The sequence below is a fragment of the Vulpes lagopus genome, chromosome 2 (assembly GCF_018345385.1).
Source record: "Vulpes lagopus strain Blue_001 chromosome 2, ASM1834538v1, whole genome shotgun sequence".
Lineage (NCBI taxonomy): Eukaryota > Metazoa > Chordata > Mammalia > Carnivora > Canidae > Vulpes > Vulpes lagopus.
Window position 1 is genome coordinate 5,645,082 of NC_054825.1, and position 26,267 is coordinate 5,671,348.

General features: G+C 46.4%; 1 protein-coding gene across 6 annotated transcripts in view; it reads left to right on the forward strand.

Moving 5' to 3' along the window:
- Positions 1–26,267, forward strand: part of C2H10orf90 (chromosome 2 C10orf90 homolog) — a 215,649-nt gene that overhangs the window by 124,103 nt on the left and 65,279 nt on the right. For 4 of the 6 annotated variants that reach the window (XM_041746675.1, XM_041746671.1, XM_041746674.1 and 1 more), the window contains 2 exons: positions 15,058–15,147; positions 22,458–22,549. In XM_041746675.1, the coding sequence (XP_041602609.1) occupies positions 15,102–15,147; positions 22,458–22,549 (138 nt within the window). In that variant the 5' untranslated portion in view covers positions 15,058–15,101. The remainder of the gene's footprint in view (positions 1–15,057; positions 15,148–22,457; positions 22,550–26,267) is intronic. The other 2 variants (XM_041746673.1, XM_041746677.1) reach the window with 1 other exon arrangement.

Here is a 26,267-nt window from a genome sequence, read left to right on the forward strand (position 1 = left end):
ATGCGATATTTATGGAATGAATTTATTTCTACAGCGTTTGGCTGAAGATCTGTGTGACTGGAAGAATTACTAAAAAGCATTTTTTTTTATGTGATCTGATCCTTTAAATAATGTAGTAAATGGAGGTGGCTTCTTTGATGGGGAACCTTCGCCAAGTTCAAATGCTACTGCACAGATTCCCACTAACAATAAAGATACCGCCCCCCTTCCCACCATGGATTTAGTTTTCTGAGTGTGGTGACCTTGTTTGTGATACCAATTCACCTTCATTTGCTGGTGGTGATTTTAGCCTCTCTTGGTTGTGGAGCAGAGCCCTCCTGTGGGTTTTTACTCTATTCATGGAAGTTTGCTTTCCCTGTCAAACGCATGAATCCAAATGAGAATAGGATCCTTGAGTGTTGCAAATTGTGAAAAACACTTCCTAAGTGCCCCACTCTGCCCCCGTGGTGGGACGGTCCCCCTGCGCTGCCTTGCCCAGAGCTGGGACAGCAGGGGCGCCTCCAGATTCTTTCTCCCCCGACCCTACAGACACAGCCGTTTAATAAACTTCAAAGCTAACTTTGCTCCGGGCTCAGCTTGCTGGAGCAGGAATCTCTTGCCTGTCGGCCAAGACCAGCTCCTGGCTTGAGCTCAGCTGGCAATATGCCTCCCATTGACATGTTAAATATTTCATAACGCCTCGGCTTTGTGGGGTTTCCCTGCCCTGGTTAGCAGTTAGCTCTGCTGTTAGTTACTTGGTGGGGGGGGACCCCTGGCCGCCAGGTGAGGGAAGCCTCATCTAGAATGAGCAGAGGGAGACCAGCAAGGGGGTGAAGAGCATGGGCTTCTGAGGCACCTGACTTCACCCTGAATTCCAACTCCTGTGCTTGGGAGCTGTGGGATGTCAGACAAGGTACCCCATTTCCCTAAGCCCCGGGCTTCCCTGTGTGCTAAGCAGGGTGAATCCTACATGGGGAGCCGTGGGGGCTCAGTGAGAGAGGGGGTGACACCTGTAGCAGCCTGTGGCACTGTGGGGAATGGCAGTATTGGTTTTCTGGGCCGCCCAAACAAATGACCCCACATCGGGTGGCTTAGACAGCAAAAATATTGCTTCTCAGGTCTGGAGGCCCCCAATTAGATTTAAAATGAACCAAGGGAAACAGTGTCATCTCCAACAGGAATGGTAAAAAAATGAAGCATGCGAAATTCAACCTAAAATTTCACTAAGGCTTAGGTTATCCCTTGCCTGAAGTCCAAAGTCAAGGTGTCCTTGGCAGGGTTCCTTCTGAGTCTGTTCCGTCCGTCCTTCTAGCCCTCGCTTCTGGGGGTTGCTGGCCGTCTCTGACAGTCCTCAGCTTCTTTGAGCACCACCCTGCTCCCTGCCATCATCTGTACCTGACCTTCCCTCTGTGAGTGTATCTGTGTCCAAACTCACCCTTTTTATAAGGACAACCATCGTATTGGATCAGGGCCCACCCTAATGACCTCGTGTCAGCCTCATTACCTTAGGACTTCAACATCCGAGTTTGGGAGAGAGACAACTGAACCCATGACGGTATTCAATAAATACCTTTGATTTCAAAATTTTCGGTAGCACATTGAAACCCAGACAATTACCTCCAGACCGCAGGTTCTCTGCGGACCATTGCAATTTCTTGAGCATCCAGAGAACTCTTTAGACAGAAGAAAGTAAATTCTGTTGAGCTGAGTTGTGGGAGAACTTAAGTGGGGAGGAATTTGAGCATCTTCCTCTCGGAGGGGAACAAGCCAGGAAGCTCAGACATGGCACTTTTTGGCTCCCTCTGTGTCACTGTATGGGAAAGCCCCCGGGTAGGATAGAGAGGGTGCTCCCCTGTGAAGCACTTTGCTTTGGCAGCTACAGGCAATAGCTGTGTCTCTTAAAAATGTTCCGTTTTCACAAGAGCCAGGTAACCGGCAGGAGTTTTGGGGGGCTGGGTTGCTAGGCAACAGCTTTCTCCTTTTCTGGGGAATCCATGAAGCATCTCATTCCGCTTGTCCAGACGTCTCTTCTTTGGTGAAGGCTGCATTTAGAGACTCGATGACATTTTAGAACTTTTTGGGGGATGGTGGTAAAGGGGGTGCGGATGTATATATGTAATCAGTTAACAAAATCAAAACACAAAGCCCTCCTATTGGAAATGACATGGTTGACATTTCCTTTGCTGCTTTTTGGCTCTTTTGCTTATTGAATTGTATACGAGTATCAGGGTTGTTTGACTATTGGTGCTCAGCAGAAGTGGAAGTTAAGGATCAATGGGCTGCCAAGTTTAGGTGTGATAGCAAGCCTCGCTCCTTCTTTACTTTCAAATTTCAAGTGCTAGTGATAAAAAAGCAATTACCTGTTATCTTTTGTTGGGAAAAAAGATAAGCACCAAACCCACTTACATTTCTCTTTATTTTTACGCCCCTGTGTTTGTTTAATCTTGGGTGTTTGTATTCCAGCTTCTGAGGACTTGGCAGGGTAATGGTTGACTTGCCAAATCCAGCCCTTGGAAGCTTTGTTTTAGGGGAAACACAAAGCTGGTGATCAAGGACCCTGAGCGTCCTTACCTGGCCAGACTTCTTGCTGTGGGATTTTCAGGGCTGCTTTTGAATGGCAGACATTTTTATCAGACACAGGCAGGGCTCTGGAAGAGTTCAAGGGCATTGTCATCTGTAAGAACACAAATATGGCTTTATGCATCGTTTTGTGGTGGACGGTCTCAGCATGGAGAGCCCGGGTGGAAACCATTTCTTTGGGGCCAGCATGCAGCTCGGTGGGCAAGCTTTGGCTTGGTGTCCAGCAGGACTGTGTTTACATCCTTGCCACACTCAGGAGATGGGAGCAGTCTTCACTCTTTCCTGATCTTGGGTGGAATCAGCACTAGGGCCATGAGAGGGTCTTTGGTGTGTTTGCCAAAGCATGCTTACTGAACACTGCCTCAAAGTGCCACCACCCTAGCCACCCCCCTGCCAAGTTCAAATTGTATCAAGCCCTCTTTCCCATCCACAGATGGAGGTGGTTCTGGGTCCTACAGTCTGGGACTTCTTGTCCCAGACTGAAGACCTGGTTCCCCTGTCAGTGCCCACTTCTTCCCAGAGCAGCACCACTGAAGAGGCCCCTTCCAGAACCCACATCATGCAAAGGGTGGACTTCTGTCCTAACCGTGTCCCTCTTGTGCCCCAGGTAGCTCTTCAGGGGCTGTACCTTTTGTTCTACACCAATAGGAAAAAGAGTAGGCTCAAGATTCTGCTCCATCTGGAGGATCAATGGACTGCAGTGATAGCTCAGATTGCCCTTGGAGAAGAAGAACAACCGGCAGGGATTATAGCACCCACACCTAATGTGGGTGTGAGCCGGTGTGCCCTGGAGGTTCAAGGACAGCTATGCTGCACGCAGGTGTTGTTATGGCTCATCGTTTTCCATGCCATGGTCCCTAACACAGAGATTCATAAGGGAAAGGCTTGATTGAGGAAGCAGAGACCAGAGAGCACTTGTGTGTTGCGTGCAAGGAAAAAAAAAGGCCATATTTCCACCACTTTTAGTTCTAATGGGAAGACCCAAGACACATGAAAGGGAAATGAAAAAATATTATCTATAGAATCAGAATCCCTACTGCTGTGGGCTTCAACTATAAATATTTTTCTCACTGTTTCCTTTACATCCATGGATTTCAAACAATGCACTTGATTTGTAGGGGTCTGTAGAGCACAACTTCATGTTTTGCAACCTGGTAGCGGGAATCTATTAAGAGTATCATGATATATTTGGAGATTTGTTTAAAAATCTTCCAGGCCTGAAATGAAAATACATAGCTCTTCCTGTGAGTGTGACCTCAGATGCTGCGAGCAAGCCATCTGGGCATCAGCTCCTTCTCAACAAGGTGGAAGTGGCTGGTTTCTGCTCCCAGGGGAAGCACAGAGCTGATGGGGGTGACTGTCACCCCACAGAGACTTGCCAAGGGAAACAGCCCTGTGCAGAGTCCGCTGGGGTGTCGAAAGACAGTGCCATGTTTCATGGTGTGCGTGCCAGGTGAACGGGAGCCTGCTGAGAACTTCCAGATGCACCCGATATGCCTTATTTCTGTGACTTTATTGAGGGAGGAGAAAAGCAGAACTGGAAAACAGCAGCAACAAAAAACTTAGAGTTCATTCTAGGGATTTTGATAATTCTTAGTAGAAAAATTAAGGTTGTATGGACCCTGTGGCATCACCATCTCTTCTACCCCCAGGGAGTGAGCAAGAGATGCAGTACAGCTATCTCTGTAGACATCATAAAAAAGCTGGATATGTCTCTTGGATCTTGGTTTATGACACCAGCGATATCCTACGAAAGAAGGGACCGTGTATCCCAAACACTGCAAAAGCCTTTGTTGGGTAGGACAGCTTCCAGCCAGATGCAGAGGACTGGGAGACTGGGAGAGCAAAATGTCCCGTTACGACTGTAAGAGCAAGTACAGTGGGGGATGGCAAATGCGACACCAAAGGAAAATGAAACGTCAGGGAGCAGAAGCTCGGAAATTCCCCAGCGACAAAACCAGAGTAGTTTGGACACTGAAGGGAGGAGCTCGGAGGCCTGCATGGGAAGCCTAGATTATCAGGTACCAAACAGAGCTGGGTCTTGCACAAGCAGGTATCTTGGCATCTCACTTGGATGGTAGGGGGTTTGGTGGGACAGGACTTGCACCCTGGATGTATAATGGACAGTCCTTCCCCAGGGAAGCTGATCTCATGGGGCAAGGAGGACAGACACTCTGAGCAGGAGGGGGCACCTGAGGCAGGTAGCTCTAAGTAAGGGTGTGGAGAGCGAGAAATCGATGCCTCCTGCTCTCAAAGCATCATTGCATTTTCCTTCTCTCTCTTCTTTATTTGCAGATACATCTTGGGGGCGCTGGTCTAATCCCCAGTTCTTATGGGGATGTTGGCCTCTCAGGAAAGGTGCCAGTGGACACACTGAACTGGGCCCACCCCGGGAGAACCAGCATGTGTAATTCAGCCTGGTTGAGCAAACTTTTAATTCGCTCTTATACTAATTGGAAGCTGCCATTCCTCAGTTTCTGCCGTGTGCCAGGCACATGTGCTGGGGGCTCTCCCTGCCGTAAGCAATTCCCTGAAGTGAGTGGGGTGCTTCCTCTCATGTCACAGATGGGAAACGGGCTGTGAGAACTTAGCTTTGCTAAAGTCAAAGTTGGTGTCAGGTCCTCCAATGTCTGAGTTCACTTCTCATTGCTCCATCTCCCCAAGCTCCAGGGCAATGGGGGTGCCAAGGTGTAGGCTCCTAGCCCTGCGAGGTCCGTTCCACCTGGGGAGGCAACTGTTGACCATTATAATACATTGGAGAGAGGTGCCCTGGAAACATAGAAAAGCAACTGGTTGTTTCTTCTGGGGGCAAAAGCTTCCAGAGGGAAATAGTTTGAACTGGGCCTTAAGTGATAAGACAAGAGTTCCCCTGAGTTGAAAGAGATTTACTCCAAAATGGCCCTATTGGGAATCCTACTGGGTTTCTATGAATGGGGTTTAGCAGCAAAAAAAAGCAAGCTTTTTTTTTTTTTTTTTTTTTTAAAGAATGCTTGCTTTGTGCTCACTCTGCATATGAGTCCTGACTCCACTTACTGGGGATTGATCTGGGGTGACCCAACTTTGATGGAGCCCAGTAGAGTCTCCCTGCCCAAGGTCTGAGAGTTCCTGGGGCCAAGGGAAAAGTGCTGAGGCATGGGACAAAGATATAGTTGTGATGTTAGCCACTGGGAGGCGAGGGGGGTGGGGGGTGGGCTGAGGGGGGGCGGTGTCTCAGAGCCCAGACTCTGTGGCTTCTTGGAAGGGAATATCTGCTGTCACTAGTAGCACCTGCCCTTCCAGTGGTGACAACCAGAAACATTTCCAGACACAGCCAAGCATCCCTTGGGAGGTAGATTACCCCATCCCTTGGGAAGCAGATTACCCCTGAGAACCATTGGTCCATCTTCATGAGGGACATTGACCTATAATCCTTCTTCCCCTCTCTCTATATATATGTATTTTGGTAATGGCTTTGTCAGGTATTCCTAGTAGTCTTGATAGGTTGTGCTGCTGTCTCTAACTTCTCAAGAGTCTTGTAGTTGGCATTATTTTTTGTTTTCCTTAAAGTTCATCTTTCCCATATATGCCTACAGGCTGCTTGAGCTAAGACTTGGTTTTCTCCCATCTTATTCTATTCCTTATTTGCAGTGAAGCCATATGTGCCTAGAGTTTTCCTTATAAAAAGGTTTTTAATAATGACTGAATTCCTTTATTAGCTCTAGGACTCTTAAGATTTTCTACTTTATCTTGTGTCAGTTTTGGTAAGTCGTGTTTTAAGCAATTCGTACATCTTTTCTATGTTGTTGAATTTATTCCTATAAAATGTATTCAGAATATTTCCTCACTATCCTTTTCATGCCTGTAGTCATAACACTTCTTCCATTCCTGACAGTGGCTACTTGTATGTGTTTTTAATGTTTCTCTTGATTGATTTTGTTGTTTTTCCCTCAGAAAACCCAATTTTGGTTTTGTTAATGTTTTTCCATTTTTTCCTGTTGTTTCACTAATTTCTGCTCTTATTTTGATTTGTTTTTTGTCACCCATGTTGATCTGTGCACCTGTAGTTTATTTATTTTCACTGCTGGAGTGTTGAATATCTCACTATTTATAAGTTCTATCAAAGTACATTTTGGTTGTTTTCAGGTTTTTACCAATAAAAGCAATGACTCTATGGACAGTCTTGTAAATTCTGGTGTTGATTAGCAGGTTTCTTTTACATAAACGCTGATTTATCCTAAAATGTGTTTTTTATAAATATTTTAATACATCTGAAATCAGAATGTGTCTTAAAATTAGTGATACTTTAGAGCATAATTGGAAGCTTTTTTTCCTTCTTGGTGATACAGAAAATGGTACATCTTATAATTGATGGAGTGTTAGATTTTGATGAAATACTGTAAATGAGAGCTAAATAGCTCATCTTCACCTTCACCAGGTTACTTTCTGGTTGTATCAGCTGATGCTCACAAGCCATACATGAGAGTCACAGCTGCCCCTTGTCTTTATCAATAACTAGTATTGTTATTTTTTACCAGTTGGGTAGCTATGAAATGGTCTCTTATTATGATTTTATTTTCATTTCTCTATTTACTAATAAGGTTATTTTCCCCAATATCATATCTATATATCTATATCTCTCTTTTCAGTTGCTTAGTGGACATTCTATTCCAAGAAATGTTGTGTTCTGTCTTTGCCTATATTTTCATTGAGTTGCTAGTCTTTCTCAAATTAATTTATAGAAGTTTTTAAAAATAACTTTTATTTAAATTCAATTAGTTAACATGCAATGTATCATTAGTTTCAGATATAGAAGTTTTTTTTATTGGTTTTGATACTCTGTTTTGTGGGTTACAAATATCTTTTTCTAATTTGTAGCTTGCTTTCTCTTTTTATTACACCATTAATAGTCAGTAATTCTTAAAAATACTCAAATTAATCAAACTTTTATTTAGTAGTGTTTGCTTTGGGAACATTTTAAACTTATAATTTCTTACCCAAGATCATAGAGATCTTAACTATTTTATCTCTTTATAGTCCTAGAGCTTAACCTTTCAGATTAAAGTTTTTAGATTATCTGGAGCAGATTTGTGGGTATGGTAAGGAGTAGGGAACAAATTTTGGTTTTTAAAGTAATGACAACGAATTGTCCCAGCATCATCTATTATGGCTTATGTTTATCCACACTACCTCATTACTTTTCACATTACATATATGGGAAAGTCTCTTTCTGGGCTTCTTATTCTTTTCCACTAGTTGTTTTTTTTTTGTTTATTCCTATAGCAATGCACTGACATTTTCTCTACACTTTTAAAGCAAATTTTGATATCTGATAGGGCAAATTCCTCTTCCCTGACTATTTGTGTGTCTGACTATCTCCAAAAAACCAGCCGATTGATATTCCTGTTCTCCTAGGTTTGACATATTCTCTCTCACACATAAAGAGACTGTGGTCATCTGGACATTCCAGAAAATCCCACAGTAAGCTGGGTATCAACAACTAGGTTATGGTAAAGGCCTCCCATCCTAGGTGGTGGAAATGTTCTCTTAGAAGGATTGAGAGTCTAACCTGCGGGATGGGGTTGGAATAGATCAACCCATTTTGCAGATGATGAAATAAAAAAAAGGCAAGCAACTTGTTCGGTTCACATGCCTAGTCCATGGTGAATCTGGTCTTGAGTGCAGGTCAGTTTTGTGTGTTTCCACTGACTTCCCGACAGAGCAGTGTTGCTTGTGTTTCCTGCACCCTCGTTTGCTCAGGAAAGTTTTGCTCTTCATGCCCAGAGGAGCTCTCAAGTGTTACCCTTCGGTTTCAGATTCAGGGCCATTTGCCTCCACCCCACCTGTTTTTCCAGGATCAAAAGCCGCTCTGCTTGCTCTTTCTACCCAAGGATGTCTCTCATTTTCTTTTTTAGTCTATTTTTTAAAAAAAATTATCTGTTCTGAAGCTTCTAAAACTCCCTTCAGTTGGTGTGTTATCCGTCTCTTTGCTCAGACACCTGGAAGTGCTAAATCTTGGTATTCTCTCCTTTATTCATATTCCAAAGACCTGTGGACGGACTGCTGGGTGTCTTCTTAGGCATTTCTCCTTCGTATCTCTCTGCAAGTATAGAGGAAGAAAAGGCCTTTCTGGGGAGCCGGCAGGAGAGCCGTAATTACTGAAACTAATGCTTCATCTCTCTCTAAAGTTCAAGTTCATTAGGGAAACTTTATCTTGTCATTCTAGTTTCTGGTTTCTGATGAGCTGGTACTTATTTTGCAATCAAGAGTAAAAATGTTGAATTATAATAATAACTAGAATCATTAACTTTTGCTAAAATGTTAAGCTGCATATAAGCTCCACACAGGCAGAGATTTTCTGTCTGTTTTGCTCATTGCTGTGACTTCAGGGCCTACACTGGCCCATGGTTGATGCTATATATGAATATATATATATATATGCACTGAATAAAGAAGTGAATTGTATTGGGTGCTTCCTATATGCCAAGCCACGTGCAAAGGGTTTTCAGTGTGTCTTCTCTTACTTCTCATGACAGTACAGTGAAATAAACATTATGATCCCTGTTTTACAGGTGGGGAAACTGAGGCAGAGAGCATTAGATGACTTGTCTAAGTCACAAACTTTTTTGTTATTTATTTTTATTGGAGCACAATTAATATAGAGTGCTATATTAGATTCAGGTATATATAATGATTTAACATTTCTTTTTTAAAAATTTTTATTTAAATTCCAGTTAACATACAGTATAATATTAGTTTCAGGTGATTCAACATTTGTATACATTACTCAGTGCTCATCACGATAAGTTTACTCTTATTCCCCTTTATCTATTTCACCCCCACCCATGCTCCCACTTCCTCTCTGGTAACCACTTATTTTCTATATTTAAGAGTCTAGGGGTTTTTTGTTTCTATCTCAAAGTCACAAATTTTTTATGTGTCCAAGGTAACTCAAGCTCTTATCTGTAGAATGCCAAAGAAATTTTCTTAGCCTCCATGTAGTGATGTCACTCTCGCTGAAGGTACATCGATGTGAAATGCTGTCTGATGGGAGTCTGTGAATCACTGTTGTTCACTCATTTATGTGGGTGACAGAAAAGGAGGCATCCTTGAGCATCTTTCTCCTAGAGTTGCTATAAAAATATTTAAAAATAGACATTTCTTCAAAGAAGATATGCAAGATGCCAACTATCCTATGAAAAGGCATAAAACATTTTAGTCATTAGGAAAAGGAAAGTCAACACTACAAGGAGATGGTACTGCACCCCCACTGGGATGGCTCTAGTCAAAGAAATGGAGAAGAGCAAGTGTTGGCAAAGATGAGGAAAAAGTGGAACCCTCAAACATTGCTAGTGGGAATTTAAAATGGTGCAGGGACTTCAGAAACCAGTTTGACATTTCCCCAAGAAGTTAAAGATGGAGTTGCCCTAGGACCCAGCAATTCTGCTCCTAAGTATACAACCACGAGATGGAAAACCTATGTCCACATAAAACCTTGTACACAGAAGTTCAGCATCAGTCATTAAAACCCAAAGTGAAAACAATTCAGATGCCCATCAGCTGATGAACAGATGCACAGAATGTGGTGTATCCGTGCCATGGGATAGTATTCAGCCGTAGAAAGGAATGAGAGCCTCACACATACTATTGCAGGGATGAACCCTAGAAATATGATGTTCAGTGAAAGAAGCCAAACTGGAAGGCGACATGTCATATGATTCCATTTATAGGCAATATCCAGAATAAGCAAATCCAGAGAAAGAAGACCAGTGGTTGCCAGAGACTGGGGTGAAGGGGTGATGGGGAACAGCAGGGAGGGGGCTTCTTGGGAGGGTGATGAGACTGTCCTGGAATCAGACAGTGGTGATGGTTGCCCAACTTTGTCAATATACAAACCCATCAAATTGTACGCTGTAAAGGGTAAACTTTATGGTACGTGAGTTACAGCTCAATAAAGCTGTATGAACAGAAGTCAGCTGCACGGAGGGAAGGTCAGCCCAGGGGGTGGGGGGCGTAGAAGATAGCGTGAGGGAGAGTGGGAGATCAGGACTGTCTCCCAGGAGTGAGCCCGCCCCCGCTACTCCTGAGCTGGAGCTGCTCCGGCCAGCCCTGCCCCTCCCTAGCCTCCGTGTCCCGTCTTTGCAGAGTGGCCCGTGTAGACGAGCCCATCACCTGCGATGCTTAGGTGCCTCCACAGTTAAAGGGGGTGGTTTTCCTGGCTCTTGCCTGCGTTCGGGGTCTGTTAGAGCAGGAGAGACTAGTAGGAAATGCAGAGCCCTGGATCTTCGTTCCAGTAAACAAGCAACAAAGAAGGACAACCCACACCCCTCAAAACCCGAAGCCCGGTGACATGCAGAGCAAGCTCCCCAGCCGGCGAGGGGAGCACTGTGTAGGGAGCCCCCTGGGCTTGGTGGGCAGACCCCCGGGCATGGGGCCGAGCATGTGCGAGCATCTCCCAGCCTGGGGGTTTCCTGTGGTGCGGGGCTTGCGGATCTGGGTCAGCCCCCCCACCCTGGATGCTGCCCGAGGCTCTTACACGAGAGCTTTGCTGCGGGGTGCCCTGGGGTGCTACACCACCCTGGTGTGGCCAGCGCAGGGTGCAACCTGCGTTCCTCCGGCCCCGCCTGGCCCTGCAGCCAGCCTGGGTCTTCCCGGCTTCATCCCGGCAGCAAGCAGAGGAGACCCACCTGACATCTGAAAATATCGCCGCAGCTGGTTTCCATAAGGGACCGAGCTGCCAGGTTCTCGGGGCTCCCTGGACGGCGTGGCTCCGCAGCTGGACTGCGCTCCGGGTTCTCCGCCGGAGGTGTCCAGATGCGGCCCGCTTCTTCCCTACATGTTGGCTGCCATCCAGGCCTGGGCTCAAAGCAGATGACCCCCTGGCCCGTCCTGCAGGGGGTGGCCTCGGTGGCAGGGGCCTGGGTCTCACTGGGGGCGCCGGGCCCGGCGGGTCCCTGTTGTCCACCCCAGGGTCCCAGGTTTCTGCTGCCACCTGGGAAGGGCGAACGGCCCCTCTGGAATCCAACCACTCTGTGACTTTCGATGCGAGGTAATAGTGACTCTTGTTCGGTGAGCTTGATGCTCCTTGAAGAAGAGAGCGTGTAACGATGTGTGTTCCGCCCGGTGAAGGAAGCAGGCCCCGAGTGGGGAGCTGTGTTCCCACGTGTACACCCCTCAAATGTCCCTGACACCTTGCAGCTGGCCGTCTCGGGACAGGGCCATGTAGCAGAACGACACGGTGTCCCTGAGGCCACACGGGCCCCTGCCACCCCACATGTCACAGACGGGAAGCTGAGCCTGGATGATGGGCTGACCTGCTCAGGGTCCCAGTCGAGTGGCCAGGTGGGACGGGAGCCCAGTGTCCTTGCTGCCCGCCTGGACTCTGCCCGCCGTAGCACGCTGTGTCCCTTTTAAAGCCAAAGAAATGAGGGAACACTGCTTGCTTTCAACCTCTTCCACTGTTCCTTGGTGCTGCTCGGACCCAGGCCCCTCGTGTAGGTGAGCCGACACCTTCCCTGGGAGCCCAACACAACCCCTGCCCCACCGCCCAGCCCTGGTTCTCTCTGACCCGGGCTGCCCCCCTGTCCCCACTCATGGAGTCTTTTTTGAGAGGGGAGGTGTGTTCTCTCTCCTTCACATTGGAGCCCACATCGAAGGTACCTGGGTTACATGACAGAGGCCACCTGTGCTTTCTTGCTTACCTCTGTCAAAGACATAAAACAAGATGACCCCCTACCTGTCCCGTCTGCCCTGCCCCATGCATGTACAAAGCCGGGAAATGATCATTTTTCAAGGACACTTTTAAGAGGACTACTAAAGTGATCTCTCCATGTGTCCATCTCTTTGTCCTGCCTCCCCCTCAAAAAAGAACCCTAGAGTTTGCCAAGCAAATGTTAGGTAATAAGACCAATAGGAAGTCAGAAAAAAGGTAGAAGGTAACCCGCAGGAAGAATTCAAAGCAGGAACTCAAAGAGATATTTGTACGGCTGTGTCCACGGCAGCTTTATTCACAGTGACTGCGGGGTGCAAGCAACCTGAATGCCCGGTGACGCGTGAACGGAGAGACAAAATGTGCTCTCTACAAACAGTGGAATATTACTCAGCCTTGAAGAGGAAGGAAATGCGGACGCTGGTCGCAGCGTGCAGGAACTCTGAGGACACGCTCCGTGAAACAAGCCAGGCACAAAAGGACAAACACTGCATGATTCCACTTATGTTAGGTTTCTAGAATAGTTTCTAGAATAGTCAAATATATAGAGACACAGAGTAGGAGGGTGGATTCCAGGGCCTGAGGGGCGGGTGGGGAATGAGGGGTGAGCTTTTAGGGGTGTGGGGTTTCAGCTTACAAGATGAGAGAGTTCTGGAGCACGAGAGTGGGGACGTACCGAATGCCCCTGAACTGGACACCTACAAATGGTTAAGATGGTTACTTTGTGCTACGTGTATTTTACCACAATTGAAGGTAAAAAAGCGATAGTCCATAGGAGAAAATGATCAAGTCTGCATTGCACTGAAAGAGGCCTAGTTTGGGGTCTCCTTCCCCCATTAGGCTCTCAGCTTTTCAAAGACGGGGACTCCTGTGTGCTATTCATCTTTGTTACCCCAGCACCTAACTTAGGTGCTCAAAGATGTTGGGTTCTCATTTACACGTTTGTGGCACCGAGCTCGTGGTGTGAGTACGTGAGTACTCACCCGACATGAGCGGGTGTCAGGGCTCATAGACTGGTGCACAGGCGCAATCACAGTCAGTGCACAGCCCTTGCGCTGTCCCCAGGGAGCCAACCCGGGACACTGGGGGCCGGACATGCGGTGCCTTAGGCTCCAGGCATCTCAGAAACCAGCTACAAAATGGCTACAAAATGGGTGGATAGACTTAAAACATCTTTATTACCTCAATTTTCTGAGATTAAAAATTTTGTGTAAAACTGTGGCTGATAATACCTTCCATTTTCTCCAGGGCCCACTGTATGCCCAGGCACTGTGCTGTGCTGAGCCCATGAAACCTTTATTTACCTCATTTCACAGTTCCCGGCCCTACAGTGCCTCTCTGTCCGAGGAGCAAACCCAGGCTTGGAGGGTGTGCATCTTGTCCAAGAAGATAGCATAAGAGTGTGGTAGGGCCGGTGTCACCTTGGCCCTGCCACCAAAATCCAGGCACTTTCTCAATCTGCCCAGTTTCTACCTTTGCTACAGGTACAGTGATCAGTAGTATTGCAAAGTCCCAGCTGGAGGCCTCCTGGATGGGTGACCCTTGCACGTCACTTAAATGAGGCTCAGCTTCCTTACCTGTAAAATGGGGGTAATAATAGTGCCCTCCTCATAAGGCCAGTTGGAGCATTAAAGAAGATCACACTGAATCCCACATCGATTGTCTTGCAGAGATGGAAAGAGAAATTTTAAGCCATTAAGTTGTATTAGTGACGTTGACCAAACTCAAAGTGAGTTTGGTCATTAGTGACTCAGAGCACTTTGGGATTATCCAGGGAAGTTTCTATCAGTTTGGTGTTTATGGAAAGACTCACGCAGGTGCTGTCCATTTATGTAATGACCCCCTCCCCCAATGTCTTATCCCAGGGGATGAAACCACTTTCCTCACGAAACATCGTATTTCATTTGAAAGGCAATGAGTTATGCAATTTATCATGCCTCCCTTTGGCCTTGGCTGTGGCAAATTCGCCCTTAGGTTGTGATTCATCTGTGCCAGTGTCATCTTTTAGACCAGACGTTATGGGTCAGCGATTTCTCCAGCTCATCGCTTGCCTCTTTTATCACGGGTTTACCTTCAACAACAACAAAAAAAATCCTTGTTGCTAATTATAAGCTACCTCAGATGTAGTCAGTCGGGCATGAATTATAAAACAATGTTCGTTATAATTTAGTGTCAAAGGTGTTTTATTAAGTTGCACGAAAACTGATTGTTCTCAAAATAGCTTGCATGATAAAGACTGTCATGTTGCCCAATATTCTAGGTGACCCGGTTTGCAGAATTTGGTAACATGTTAAAAGCAGATTAAACAGATTAACATTGTGGTGTTTTCCTGCGTGTATGGTCACACTCAGGGAACTTTTAAACAGTAAAAAATGCTGCCTGGCAAGAGAACCAGTGTCATCCAAGCCAGGTGAAACATAAAGGAGTGAGAAGTTGGTGAGGAAGAGGAGAAGTTGGTGTCTGAATGTAGGCACTAGAGAGAACAGCTCCTTGACTCGTATCTCAGTGCTCTGCAGAAAACTTATAAATAATGGTCGTGCCAACTCTTCTCACTTGTCAGAGAACCTCAGATAGAAACATCACGATGATGGTTGTCGCCAATGAGAAATGGAGCCAAGGTGGACTCCCTCCCCCTCCCCCTGGTTGCCCCGTAAACATTCTGGTGACTTCATCACAGATAGAACCCTCAGAGGCTCTTCCGCCCAGGGTGGACCGTGGCAGCCTGACTCATTCCAAGAGTACCTACAGATGTAAAGTGTGCCTGATATTTCTTTTTTTCTTTTCTTTCTTATTTGTATTTTTATATTTTTTAGCCAGAAACATCCTTGTCATTAACAGACCTCTGAAACTGAGTCAAATGTCTTTGAAACGCCAGTGGAATATGATAAAACTGTCCGAGGAAGGTATGTTGTGATTTTTTTTTTTTTTTGCCCCTCACAGATGTAACTGTTATCAAAATATAAAATCATTTGTTCATTCAGTCAACAGTGAGTGTCCTCATTTGGCCAGGTGGCTGGACTAGGCACTGGAGGAAGGAGATGAATAGCATGTCCCCTAAAGACCTCGGTCCAATGGGGGAGACAGCCTCTTGAATGGGTGGTTACAGCACGGTGTAGTAAGTAAGGATGGACGGTAGTGACAGCCTGTTGGGGGCACAGGGACAGGTTGAACTGTGTTCCCCCCAAAAGATAATGTTGGAGTGAGTCCTAACATCCTAACACCCATGAACATGGCCTAATTTGGAAGTAGAGTCCTTGTAGATACAACAAGATGAGGTCAGACAGGATTAGGGTTGGTCTTAAAACCCAGTGGCTGGTGCCCTTGTAAAGGGAGGGATTTGCAGACGCTGAGACCCGTGTGATTGTGGACACAGACCTGAGCGTTCTGTTGCTATGAGCTAAGAAACACTAAGGATGCCCGGCCACCAGCAGCGGCCAGCAAGAGACAAGGGAGGATTCTCCCCCTTGATTTCAGATTTCTGGCTTCCAGAACTGTGACACAATACATTCCTATGGCCACCTCATCAGTGATCATTAGCTACGGCAGCCCTAGGAAGTAAATGCAGGCACCAGCACAGACCAGAGGGGAATGCAGCATGGGGTGGGGGGTGTCAGGTGGAGGGCGCAGCCCAAGAAGCCCTTCTCGGAGGAGATGCTCCAGAGTTGGATCCAAGGTGAGCAGTGAGCTGGCCAGGAGGATTGGAAAGGTGGCACCTGAGATCAAAGAGGGATGGAAGCCACCGTGTCTGGGAAGGAGTGGCAGGCTTGTTTTAAGGAATTTTAGCCTCCTTTCCGGGAGCCCCAGGAGCCTGGGCACATGAGCTCAGGTTTTTATGTGTATATTTCCCAGGCTCTGTTGGGGGTCAGGGCAGGGAGGGTAAGGGGGGGGGAATCCTTTCATTAGATTTTCCAAAGGAGCCACAAGGTCACAAATTGGTGACGTCAAGGGGATTTGGGGGAACCAGACAGGAGACGAGGCTGTGGGGTCACCAGCTTGACTGTGACCTTGACGAGACCAGGCAATGCAGGCGAGATGAAACAGATGGGATAGAGCAGAGCCTATTTCATAAGAGGAAACAGGTCTTGGCTTTCCACTGGACATAGGAGGTGAGATGAGAGAATGTGTGTAGAAGGGGACACCTCGATTTCTATTGTGTGTGATAAGAGGATGGGGGCCACTCACCAAAATAATGGATGCAGGGTTGGCAGGGGGAGAAGAGGCAGAGGAGGCCAGTGGTGGCAGCAACTTGGGACACGTTGGCTGGTTCCCTTTCAAGCTAGCCGAGCTTGAGGCTGGTTCTAGCTGGTACTCAAGGACGAGATCCGGGTCCTTCCTTGCCATTGGTTTATAAAGCAAGCAAAGGCCACGATGCGTCTTGAGGTTTGGCATGAGAGCCCAAGGGGGAGTCAAGGGGCAGTCAAGGAGAGAACCCACAAAGGAAAGGACACCGTAGCCGGGAGGGAGGAAGACAGATGACCTGTCCTTCCAGAAGTCAAAGACGGAAAGAACTTCCAGAGGCATTGGGTAGCCAACAAGGTCAAATCCCACAGAAGTGACTAGCTGAATTGAAATTGGATAAGTGATTCCGAGAAATGCCTATTTTAAAATATTTTCTGAAGGTATTGTTAAAGCATCGTGAGAGCTCCGAGTACACCATGTGAGGGGCATTTGTGGTCCGAGAAGCGGGCATGTGGATGTGAACGGTAGAGGAGTGCCAACCGCGTGCTCACCCCGCTGGCTGAAGGTTGGGTGCGCCTCATGCGCGCACCACTTTGATGGTGCCATTTGCAGGCACGAAGGTGCTTGCCTGCTGGTTTCGTGGTGATGACTCAAGCATTGTTGGGTGCTGTGTGGGAACTGTAGGCCATTCCTTGCTCCTACCCTGTGCTTCACCCAATGTGCTACTTGCCATTCTCCAAATATGCCGGATTCTTCTGCTTTTATGCTTTAAGCCATTCCCACTTTTCTCTTTTGCCTCTGCTTGGGCTGTGCCACCTTCTCTCCATCCTGCTTCCATATTTGTCTACATTCACCCCATCCTACAGGGCCGTTTCCGATGTCCCCCTCCCAAACCCTACCAGGGTCCCTTGGCTGGCAGGGCTCTCTCTGTGGCAGAGCCATGGGCAAGAGAGGGGCTCACTGGGGGCCTTAACACCCTGGGCGCCACATAAATTCCTGCTCTGGATTCCATGGCTGAAGTGCACTTTCCCCAGAGAGGAAATCTGGATTCCAGGAGTGTCCGGCTCAAGGCCTCATGAGCAACGGGTTGCTTGTGGCCTCTGGGAAGGGGCCTAAAGTTGGGGATGGGTGGCTTTGGGTGAGTGGTGCAGGCTGATGAAGACAGAAGCGTATATATAATCCTTCCAACCGTCTTGGAAGAGAAGACCTCTTCAGACATGCCTGTGTGCTGACACACTCCCTGGGGCCAGAGGCCCAGAGCGCTGGGCACCAAACACGGCTGATCCATAAACCAGCAATGAATTGTTGGCCAACTGGACTGACTTTTAAATTCATTTCAGGATGAAAGTCAGCATGCTGGCATTCTTGATGCCTTCATTGTAATTGAAGTCATTGGTTAAAATCCACTTAGATCCCCTAGATATGGCTTTCTAAAAGCCAGGGGGTGGTGGTTTTGCATCAGAAAGCATGTGGTTTCCTCCCGGGACCTCAAAGTCATCATTTGTGGAAGAGCTGGTTGGCCTAAGACCAGCAGTGTTTTTGGACCTGAGCTGCATTGAATGTTCCGTAGGGCTTGCTAAAATGTTGATAGCTAAGCCCCACCTGAGTTTTATTCAGTAGATCTGCAGGTCAGCAGGTGGGGCCTGAGAAGGTGCACTTCTAACAAGTTCACCTATGATGAATTGTGATCTAGGAGCCCCACTTTGAAAGCCCTCCTTCTTAAATTTTTTTTTTTTCTTATGATAGTCATACAGAGAGAAAGAGAGAGGCAGAGACACAGGCAGAGGGAGAAGCAGGCTCCATGCACCGGGAGCCTGATGTGGGATTCGATCCCGGGTCTCCAGGATCGCGCCCTGGGCCAAAGGCAGGCGCCAAACCGCTGCGCCACCCAGGGATCCCGAAAGCCCTCCTTCTTAACCAGCACAGTGTGGTAGGGCCCCATTGGGTTTACAAGGAGCAGAGCCTGGGACTGAGGGCAGGTGCGAGAGGGTGCTGTCCAGGTAGGACTGTGAGAGAGCTAAGGAGCCCTGATGGGTTCTCAGGTATAGCCTGGCCATGGGTTACGCTCAGGGCATAAACAACAAAACTTCCCTGGCTTTTGTACCCATTTTGTGCCCCATCCTGGGCTGTGAGCCAATATAGAGAAAGGCGCAGCCTCCATAGAGGACCGTTCTCAGAGAAGAGTGAAGCTGTGAGTCTCTGACAGCTGCCCTCCCAACAGAGACAGCTCCAGGTTCTAATTTCTTAGAGTGGGGAGCAGAAATGATGGGGTTATGTAAACTACACAGAGTGACACAACTTAGAATTTGGCCCCAGGTTGCTGGATTTCTGTGATGACACATAGCTGGTTGGTGTATGTCCTGCAGGTGCTCAGGGCCTGCCCACCTACTGCCAGTTTTTTTTTTTGTGTGTGTGTGTGTGTTTTAACCAGGACAATTTCTTGATGCAGAGTAGACTTCACCTGCGCCTGTGAGAGATCCAGGCCAGACCAGCTCCCACTGTGGAGAGAAGGAGCCAACTGGTCTGGACCCCTCCTGTCCTTGTTCTGAGAGCAAGACCAAGTCCAGGTGCAGTCCATTCTGGTTAATGTGTTTTCTGTACTGGAGATGTGAACCCTTTTCCCATGGAACTGGTGGATCCCAGCTAGTAGAAAAGCCAAAACTATTACCCTTGTTCTCGCTAACCTGCCCCAAGCATTCCCCCCAGCTTGGCCTTACTCAGAGATGCCAGGGCAGGTCACCTGATGGTGGGGACCTTTACCGGAGGCAACAGTTATGTGGTCAAGTGGAAGGCACAGGGTGAGGGCGGGGTTGTGTCATCACCACATGCTGGGCACTCTGCTCAGGTCTTGGTATTCACCATCTCATTATTTCTTGTAGCCACTCTAGGAGACGGGTCTTGCTTCCTCTGACACATGGGAAAATAAGACTCTGACAATTTAAGTAACTTACCCAAAATTACTTAAATTGACTGAGTGGTTAGTGGCAAAATGGATTTGAATCGGGGTCTTTCTTTCCCCAATACCATGCTTTAACCCACTCTGGTAACTCACCTCCTCATGTCCTTTGAGGTCGTTATGTCAGGCATCCTCATGTGTGGCTCCAGTCCTACCTCGTTTTCACTTAAAACTAGGTTCATGGCTCTCAGTTACAAGTTTACTGGTTTTATGAATTCTCACACATATTAAAAATTTTCTTTTAATGCTGCAATCATGTGGCTCATAAGTTTTTGTTTCCTTTCAATAAACAGCCCATTGTAAGTGTCTTCCCTTGTTTGCTACACAGACTCTCGATTCGTTGTTTTAAAGGTCCTACATTTCATCCAACACATCTACCTCAGTCTCCCCAACTAGTCTTTTTTATTTTTTAAGATTTTATTTATTCATGACAGACACACACACACAGAGAGAGAGAGAGAGAGAGAGAGAGGCAGAGACACAGGCAGAGGGAGAAGCAGGCTCCATGCAGGGAGCCTGATGTGGGACTCGATCCCAAGACTCCAGGATCAGGCCCTGGGCTGAAGGTCGTGCTAAATTGCTGAGCCACCGGGGCTGCCCCCAACTAGTCTTTGATAGGCACAACAGGGGTGCCCCCAAATATGTCCACGTCCTCGTCCCCAGAAGTGGTGGTCGTATTACCCTTTGTGGCAAAAGGGAATTTGCAGGTATGGTTGAGAACCATGGGACAGGACATCTATCCTGGATTATCTGTGGGCCCAGTCTAATCACAAGGGTAAGAGGGAGATGGGAGGGTCAGAGAGAGGGGGAGAAGTGATGGTGGGAGCACAATGTGAGTGATGTGGAGCCAGGAGCCAAGGAAAGCCGGTGGGCTCTTGAAGCTGGACAGGCAAGGAAACATTCTCCCTAGAGCCTCCCGAAGGAGTGCAGCCCCTGGATACTGAGACTTTAGCCCTGTGAGACTCATTCCCAATGGATGTCTGAGCTCCATAACCATAAGATAACAGGCCTCACAGCTGGTGATCACTGATGCAGCAGCTACAGGCCACGAACACACAGCCACTGCTTGTCTGGCCCAGCGCTGTCCCTCCTCTCCACCGAGGGTGATGCAACTTCCCTGTAGCTGATGTTTATCACATATCCTTGGGTTCTGGGCATTGTGTTGAGGGCTAATTAGTTAGGCCACTTACTCTTTCCCAGTACCTCTATCAAGTAGGCTCCATTGTCACCTCCAACCTCATAGCAAGGAGCCACGGGATGCTGAGTGACTTGCCCAAAGCCACACCAGTAGCTAGAGATTCTGGGACTGTGTGGTCTGACTCTAGCGACCATCTGGGGCACAGGATGGGAGGTGGTGCTGCCTTGGTCATGCTCGCAAACAGTCCTCACCAGTGTGGTTTATCAAGTATTAACCCCAGATGCCACCCTGGCCCACGTACTTTACATACACTAGCCTCGGGGCATCCACAACGAGGCTGGGCAAGAGGTGTTCTTCTCTGCATTTTGTGGCTGCAGAAACTCTGAGAGGATGAGTAGCTCCCCTACTGCCCATGAGCTTGGGGCTGGGCTGGGCTAGGCTGCAGCTCTGGGCCTCGCTGGCCCCCAGGTCTTTGCTGACTTTAGAGTTCTTTACACGATGCTGTCTGACTAGAGCCAGGAGATTTCCATCTTCATCAGCTTTATTGTCAGCTCATCATGACACATCGACTCTGCACAGAAATCCATGAGATCTTTCAGGTCTTATATTTGCACTTCATGGAAAGTAATCTGTGCACATCATCTTGGATGACTATCTCTGTCACTCAATAACAGGCAGAGATGGAGGCACAACCACACGTCTGGGACAGAGCTGATGGGGGCCTCATCACCCAAGGACGAGGTGGGACATGAGCGGGCTTTGGGTGGGCTGGTAGAGTGGCCCCTGAAATTCCCGCAAGTCATGTCCTGACCCCTTTGCAAATCTGCCAAGCATAAAAATACTATAAGGTATCATTTGCTCCATAAAATTCTTTGTATTATTTTTAAATGATTTAAAACGAGTTGTTTGAATTATATGTAAATATATATGTAATAAGCCCTTCTCATGAGTTGATGAAGATAGGAGTCTAACTTAGAAAGCTACTTCTGAAGTCTCTTTTTTCTTATCACCAGCACCAGCTGTTGGGGAATCACTCTGTATAGGCTCTGGAAAAATCACTTTCCCCAGAATATCTGCACCGTGGAGGCAGCACTGTTACCTGGGCTGCAGAGATTGGGCCACACAGACTCTCCTCTCTACCCCACCTTCCTGTGTTTACATACGTTCCTACGTTAGCAACAGGTGATCATAATGCTGTTGGGTTGTGGATTCCATCCAGGGCTCTATGAGGCACACAGGCCAGGTTTGGTGGATCAGGAGATTCCAACCTGTCCATTGTTATCAAGTTCGTGGGTGGTGGGGCCAGAACTGGAATCCAGGTTCACAATTCGCCGCCAGTGTGTGCACTTGGATCTGATGATGTCCCAGGCCATCAGGGTGGCAGGTGTCTCTGTGGAGGGCTGCCCATGGTGTCTCACGTGTCCTTGCAGTATTATCACAGAATTATCCTCAGCCATTCGAAAGCAGCTTCGATGTCTGCGTCTGCGCCAATCATGGCTCCTTCAAGCGCTGTTGTGTTAAGACATTGGATGAAAGTTGGTCATAATGTTTCAGCCTTTCTTAACTCGAGTGGTGCTGGGAACCTCTTAGATGTGGTTTTCTCTCCTGCTGGGTGTAAACTCAGGATGAGGGAGACTGTGAGCATTCCGAACTTGTTCAATTATTACTAAATCCAGGAACATAAACAACTGCTGGGTGGAAGAAGGAATCTTGCAGCCTAATTGTAAACTAAATAATAATAAAACCATAGAGCCTACGTAAAGGGGGTGGAATGAATGAGGGCAATGTACAAGGTTTTAACATGGGTCAAAATATACCGGCTTCACCCTTGACTAGTAATAATACCTGACTAGGTGATGTGAAACTTCCTAGTAGAGTCATAGAGTCCATCTCATGCTTTCATATACTAAAAGGTAGCAATATTATCTCCTTTTGCCTAGGATTACGGGACAACCAGTACACTACAAATGATCGAATCACCCTTAAAAATCTTCAGTCTGATGTTACAGAGAAGAAATCTGACTTCACCGAGGTAACATGTTTCTAACTTCTAGGGTAGTCAGCAAAATGCAGCCAACTATAAAACATGATCACTGGCCTCCTTATGTTGTGTTTGCATTTTATTTTGTTTAGTCAAAACTGAATTAAGGCAGCAGAAAATCTAACCATCGATGGCTAAGACTTGTTAGGTTGAAGTACATGCTGTATAATTATTCTTTTATAATCCTCGCCAACAATTTGTAAATTTGCAGTATCATAGGAGAGGATGGTGATTGAATCTCCATTTTAAACCAAAATTAATCTGCTGGAGAGAGACAGGATGATGCCATGCAGCACTTGGAAGGTGGAGAAGAGATAATTGGAAATCTAACAAGCTAGTATACATTGTTATAACGGCAGAAAATGTCAGTTGTCTGAAATAGGGAGAAAATTAGAGGTCATATTTATAAAATGAAATGTTTCTGATTCTAGAGAACAAAGACTCTGTACATGGTGGTTAATACCGCCAGTGTCTCTCATACCAGGTTCTGGCTAATTGACTGACTCATTCCATCCTTCCCACAGTCCCTGGAAGGAGATATTATTATTATACCTATTTTGTAGGTGAGAAAAGTAAAGCTCCAGTACCTCTAGTACTTGACTTGCCCTGAATCCCCCAGCTGTCTGGCTCCAGAGCTTCTGTTCTCATCTTGCTTGAAAGGCTGGCATCAGGGAAGGCTCATTCTAGTTATGTGGACTTTCCAGCCAGAAGGAACCGTCCAAGGCATTAGCTTACAAGACCACTGTTGACTTTCACAAATGGATAATCTGCCACCGACTTTTGTAATTCTAAGAGATTGTGGGATTATAAGAATTGATGTCTCATGACAGATTCAAGCGGCAAGGGTATCTGTAAAAAAATTGTTTCCCCCAAAAAATACTTGTCTTAAGTATTATCCTTTGATTTAGCTCTGCATTTAATGAAGTTCGACATTTCCCTCAGAGACCCCAGGACTGAACTCCCACGTGACAGAGAAAGGATTCCATTCTGGGTATGAGGTCTAGTCGTCGATACTTAAAGCCCCCCCCCCCCCCGTTTTGGAAGATTTTATTTATTTAGTCATGAGAGACCCAGAGAAAGAGGCAGAGACATACGCAGAGGGAGAAGCAGGCTCCCAGCGGGGTGCCCGATGTAGGACTCAATCCCAGGCCCTTGGGATCATGACCTGAGCTGAAGGCAGACGCTCAACCACCGAACCATCCATTTAGGCACCCCAATACTTGAAGCCCTTTCTATAGGGAACCACTGAGCTCACTGTCTAAAGATGTAAAGATGCTGGGCTATCACTAATTTGTTCCTGGGGAGCAGGAGCAGGAACCTCAGGTTGCAGGGAGGGAAAAGAACAAGTACAATGGATCATGGAGAACCATCCCTGGAAGCAGGTTCCCAGTTAAGAAGGGCAGGATAATGATGAAGTTGATTGCTTCTCTTTTTAAGAAGGATACAAGCTGAAGGTCTTTCCCACCTGCTTTTGACACTGAGCTGGCAAATTCCAGCATTTTCCTGTTGATGTTAAAATTAGTTTGGTTATTACTGATAAGGATCTTTGCAGCCATGCAGCTGGGTCTCCATAACACACACACACACACACACACACACACACACACAGTCATTATCTATGATTGAATTAAATAACTCCCAGAAATCACACCTTCTAAACATCTGCTTTGGAATGATCTGGACCATCAGCTTTGATCTTATCAGTAGTGTGACTTTCAAATTTCCCTCCTAACTTTGAGCTTTTAAAGCTTGTCCCTGTGTGTTTGTTATAAGGATGCTGTAAGATGATGAAACACTCCAAACGGATGCCCTTCCTTTGTAACTGCCATAAATCTCCGCCTCTCCGCCGGAGCCTGCACAAGATTGATCACTTTTCCTTTCAAAATTCGTCGAAGCTGTAGAAATGATATGCAGGCACTTCTTCAACCAAGTGATTATTTAAAAGGAATGAAATATGGAACAGGGTTTTCTTCTTTGAAAAAACAACGTTTAAATTTTCCTGATCACAAAAGTACTGGCAGCTCCATGTAGACACTTAGGAAAATATAGAAATATATAAGTAAGAAAATATTGATATATATTTCATTCCCTTATTTTTCCCATGCAATTTTTTTTTTACATAAAACTAGAATGCACATCAACTTTTATGGCTCTCTTTTATTACATAAGATTCCATCACAAGCAATTTCCCATGACGTGTAAATTCTTTGTAATCTTTATTTTTAATTTCTATGGAATACAATGCAGTTGTGCCTGCCCTGATTTACTTACCCGACCCCCTTTTAAAAGACATTTGGATTCTTTCCAGCTTCTTTTCACTGTTATATGTTACACTGCAAAGAGTCCTTTCATTTCTTGTAAGTACATAGAAGGACAAAAGTTTTAGGACGGAGATGGAGAAAAGCTACAATTCTTCCATTTGTCTTAAACTGGTCTTTCTCCACCGCTACATACCAGAGTGAACTCACATTTGAAAACACTCTTACATGCATGATGAAATGCCACTAGGTTGACAGATTGCTTAGTGGTGATAATTCTGGATCAAATAAAAAGGAGTAAACATGCTTGCAGCTAGCACGGAGGTGGCTGTAGGGAGTATCCGTGCAGACATGGGGCTGAAGAATCCATCTGGCAAACATAGTTGTAGGCTGCAGAGCAGCCATGAAAATGGCAAGAATTGTCAAGTGGAGAAAAATATAGATTTCAAAGCCACAGGTTGGATTAGATGCTTATCCTTTGGAGAAATAAATTGCAACAGGAATGGAAGCATCCTCATCCCAGTGGCTCAGGATCTGATTTCTCTGACCATCCGCCGCTTATCTCTTTCTTCCTTCAATTTATGAAATGGTGCCTTTATAGTAATATGCCTTACGGCATAAATATAAAGTTAAAAACAGTCAATAAAATGCATAAAACTAGGAAAGCAGTTACCAGCCCTACAAAATCATGTTTGAAACATTTAAAAGAAATCAATATCTTAAAGCAGCATTTACGAGAAAGAAAATACACACAGACGAATGTGGTACGAGGATGGTCAGGAAATGGGTGATTTATTGCCCAGGCAAGACATGAAATCCAACTATTCATTTGACCTTTCTCTGACCTTGAATGTTCTACTCTAAATGCAAGATTATTTTCTTCCCAAATCAAATCTTACATCAGTTAATCTTATTTTAGATAAAAGATACTTTTTTTTTTCCCCAAAGCCATGTTCAGTGAACCCAATATAAAGAACAGACGGAGTGGCACCTTGAAATAGCTTCATTGGGAAAGATATTTGATGTGAACGATGGGATCGCTTTTCTAAAAAGTGGCCCTGTTTTAAAAGCAGTGGGCCAAGTTTGGAACATCAAATAGCTCCTCTGTCTCATCTCTTTCTTGGTTTCCCAGCCCCGGAAGAAGAGCTGGACACAAAGTGATGTATTGTATTGTCAGTCATGGACTATGTCTCCCCCCACTCCGAATGCATGTGTGGAAGTCCTAACTCCCAGAATGACAGAGTGTGATTGTGTTTGGAGACAGAATCTTTAAAGAGGTAATTGAGGTTAAATGAGGTCAGCAAGGTGGGCCTTATCCAATACGACCGACACCCTTTCAACAGGAGGATGTTGGGACATAGTCACACACTGAGGGAAGACAATGTGAAGACATGGGGAGAAGACTCAGAAGGAACCCTCCATGACGCCTCCTTGCTCTCCAACTTCCAGCC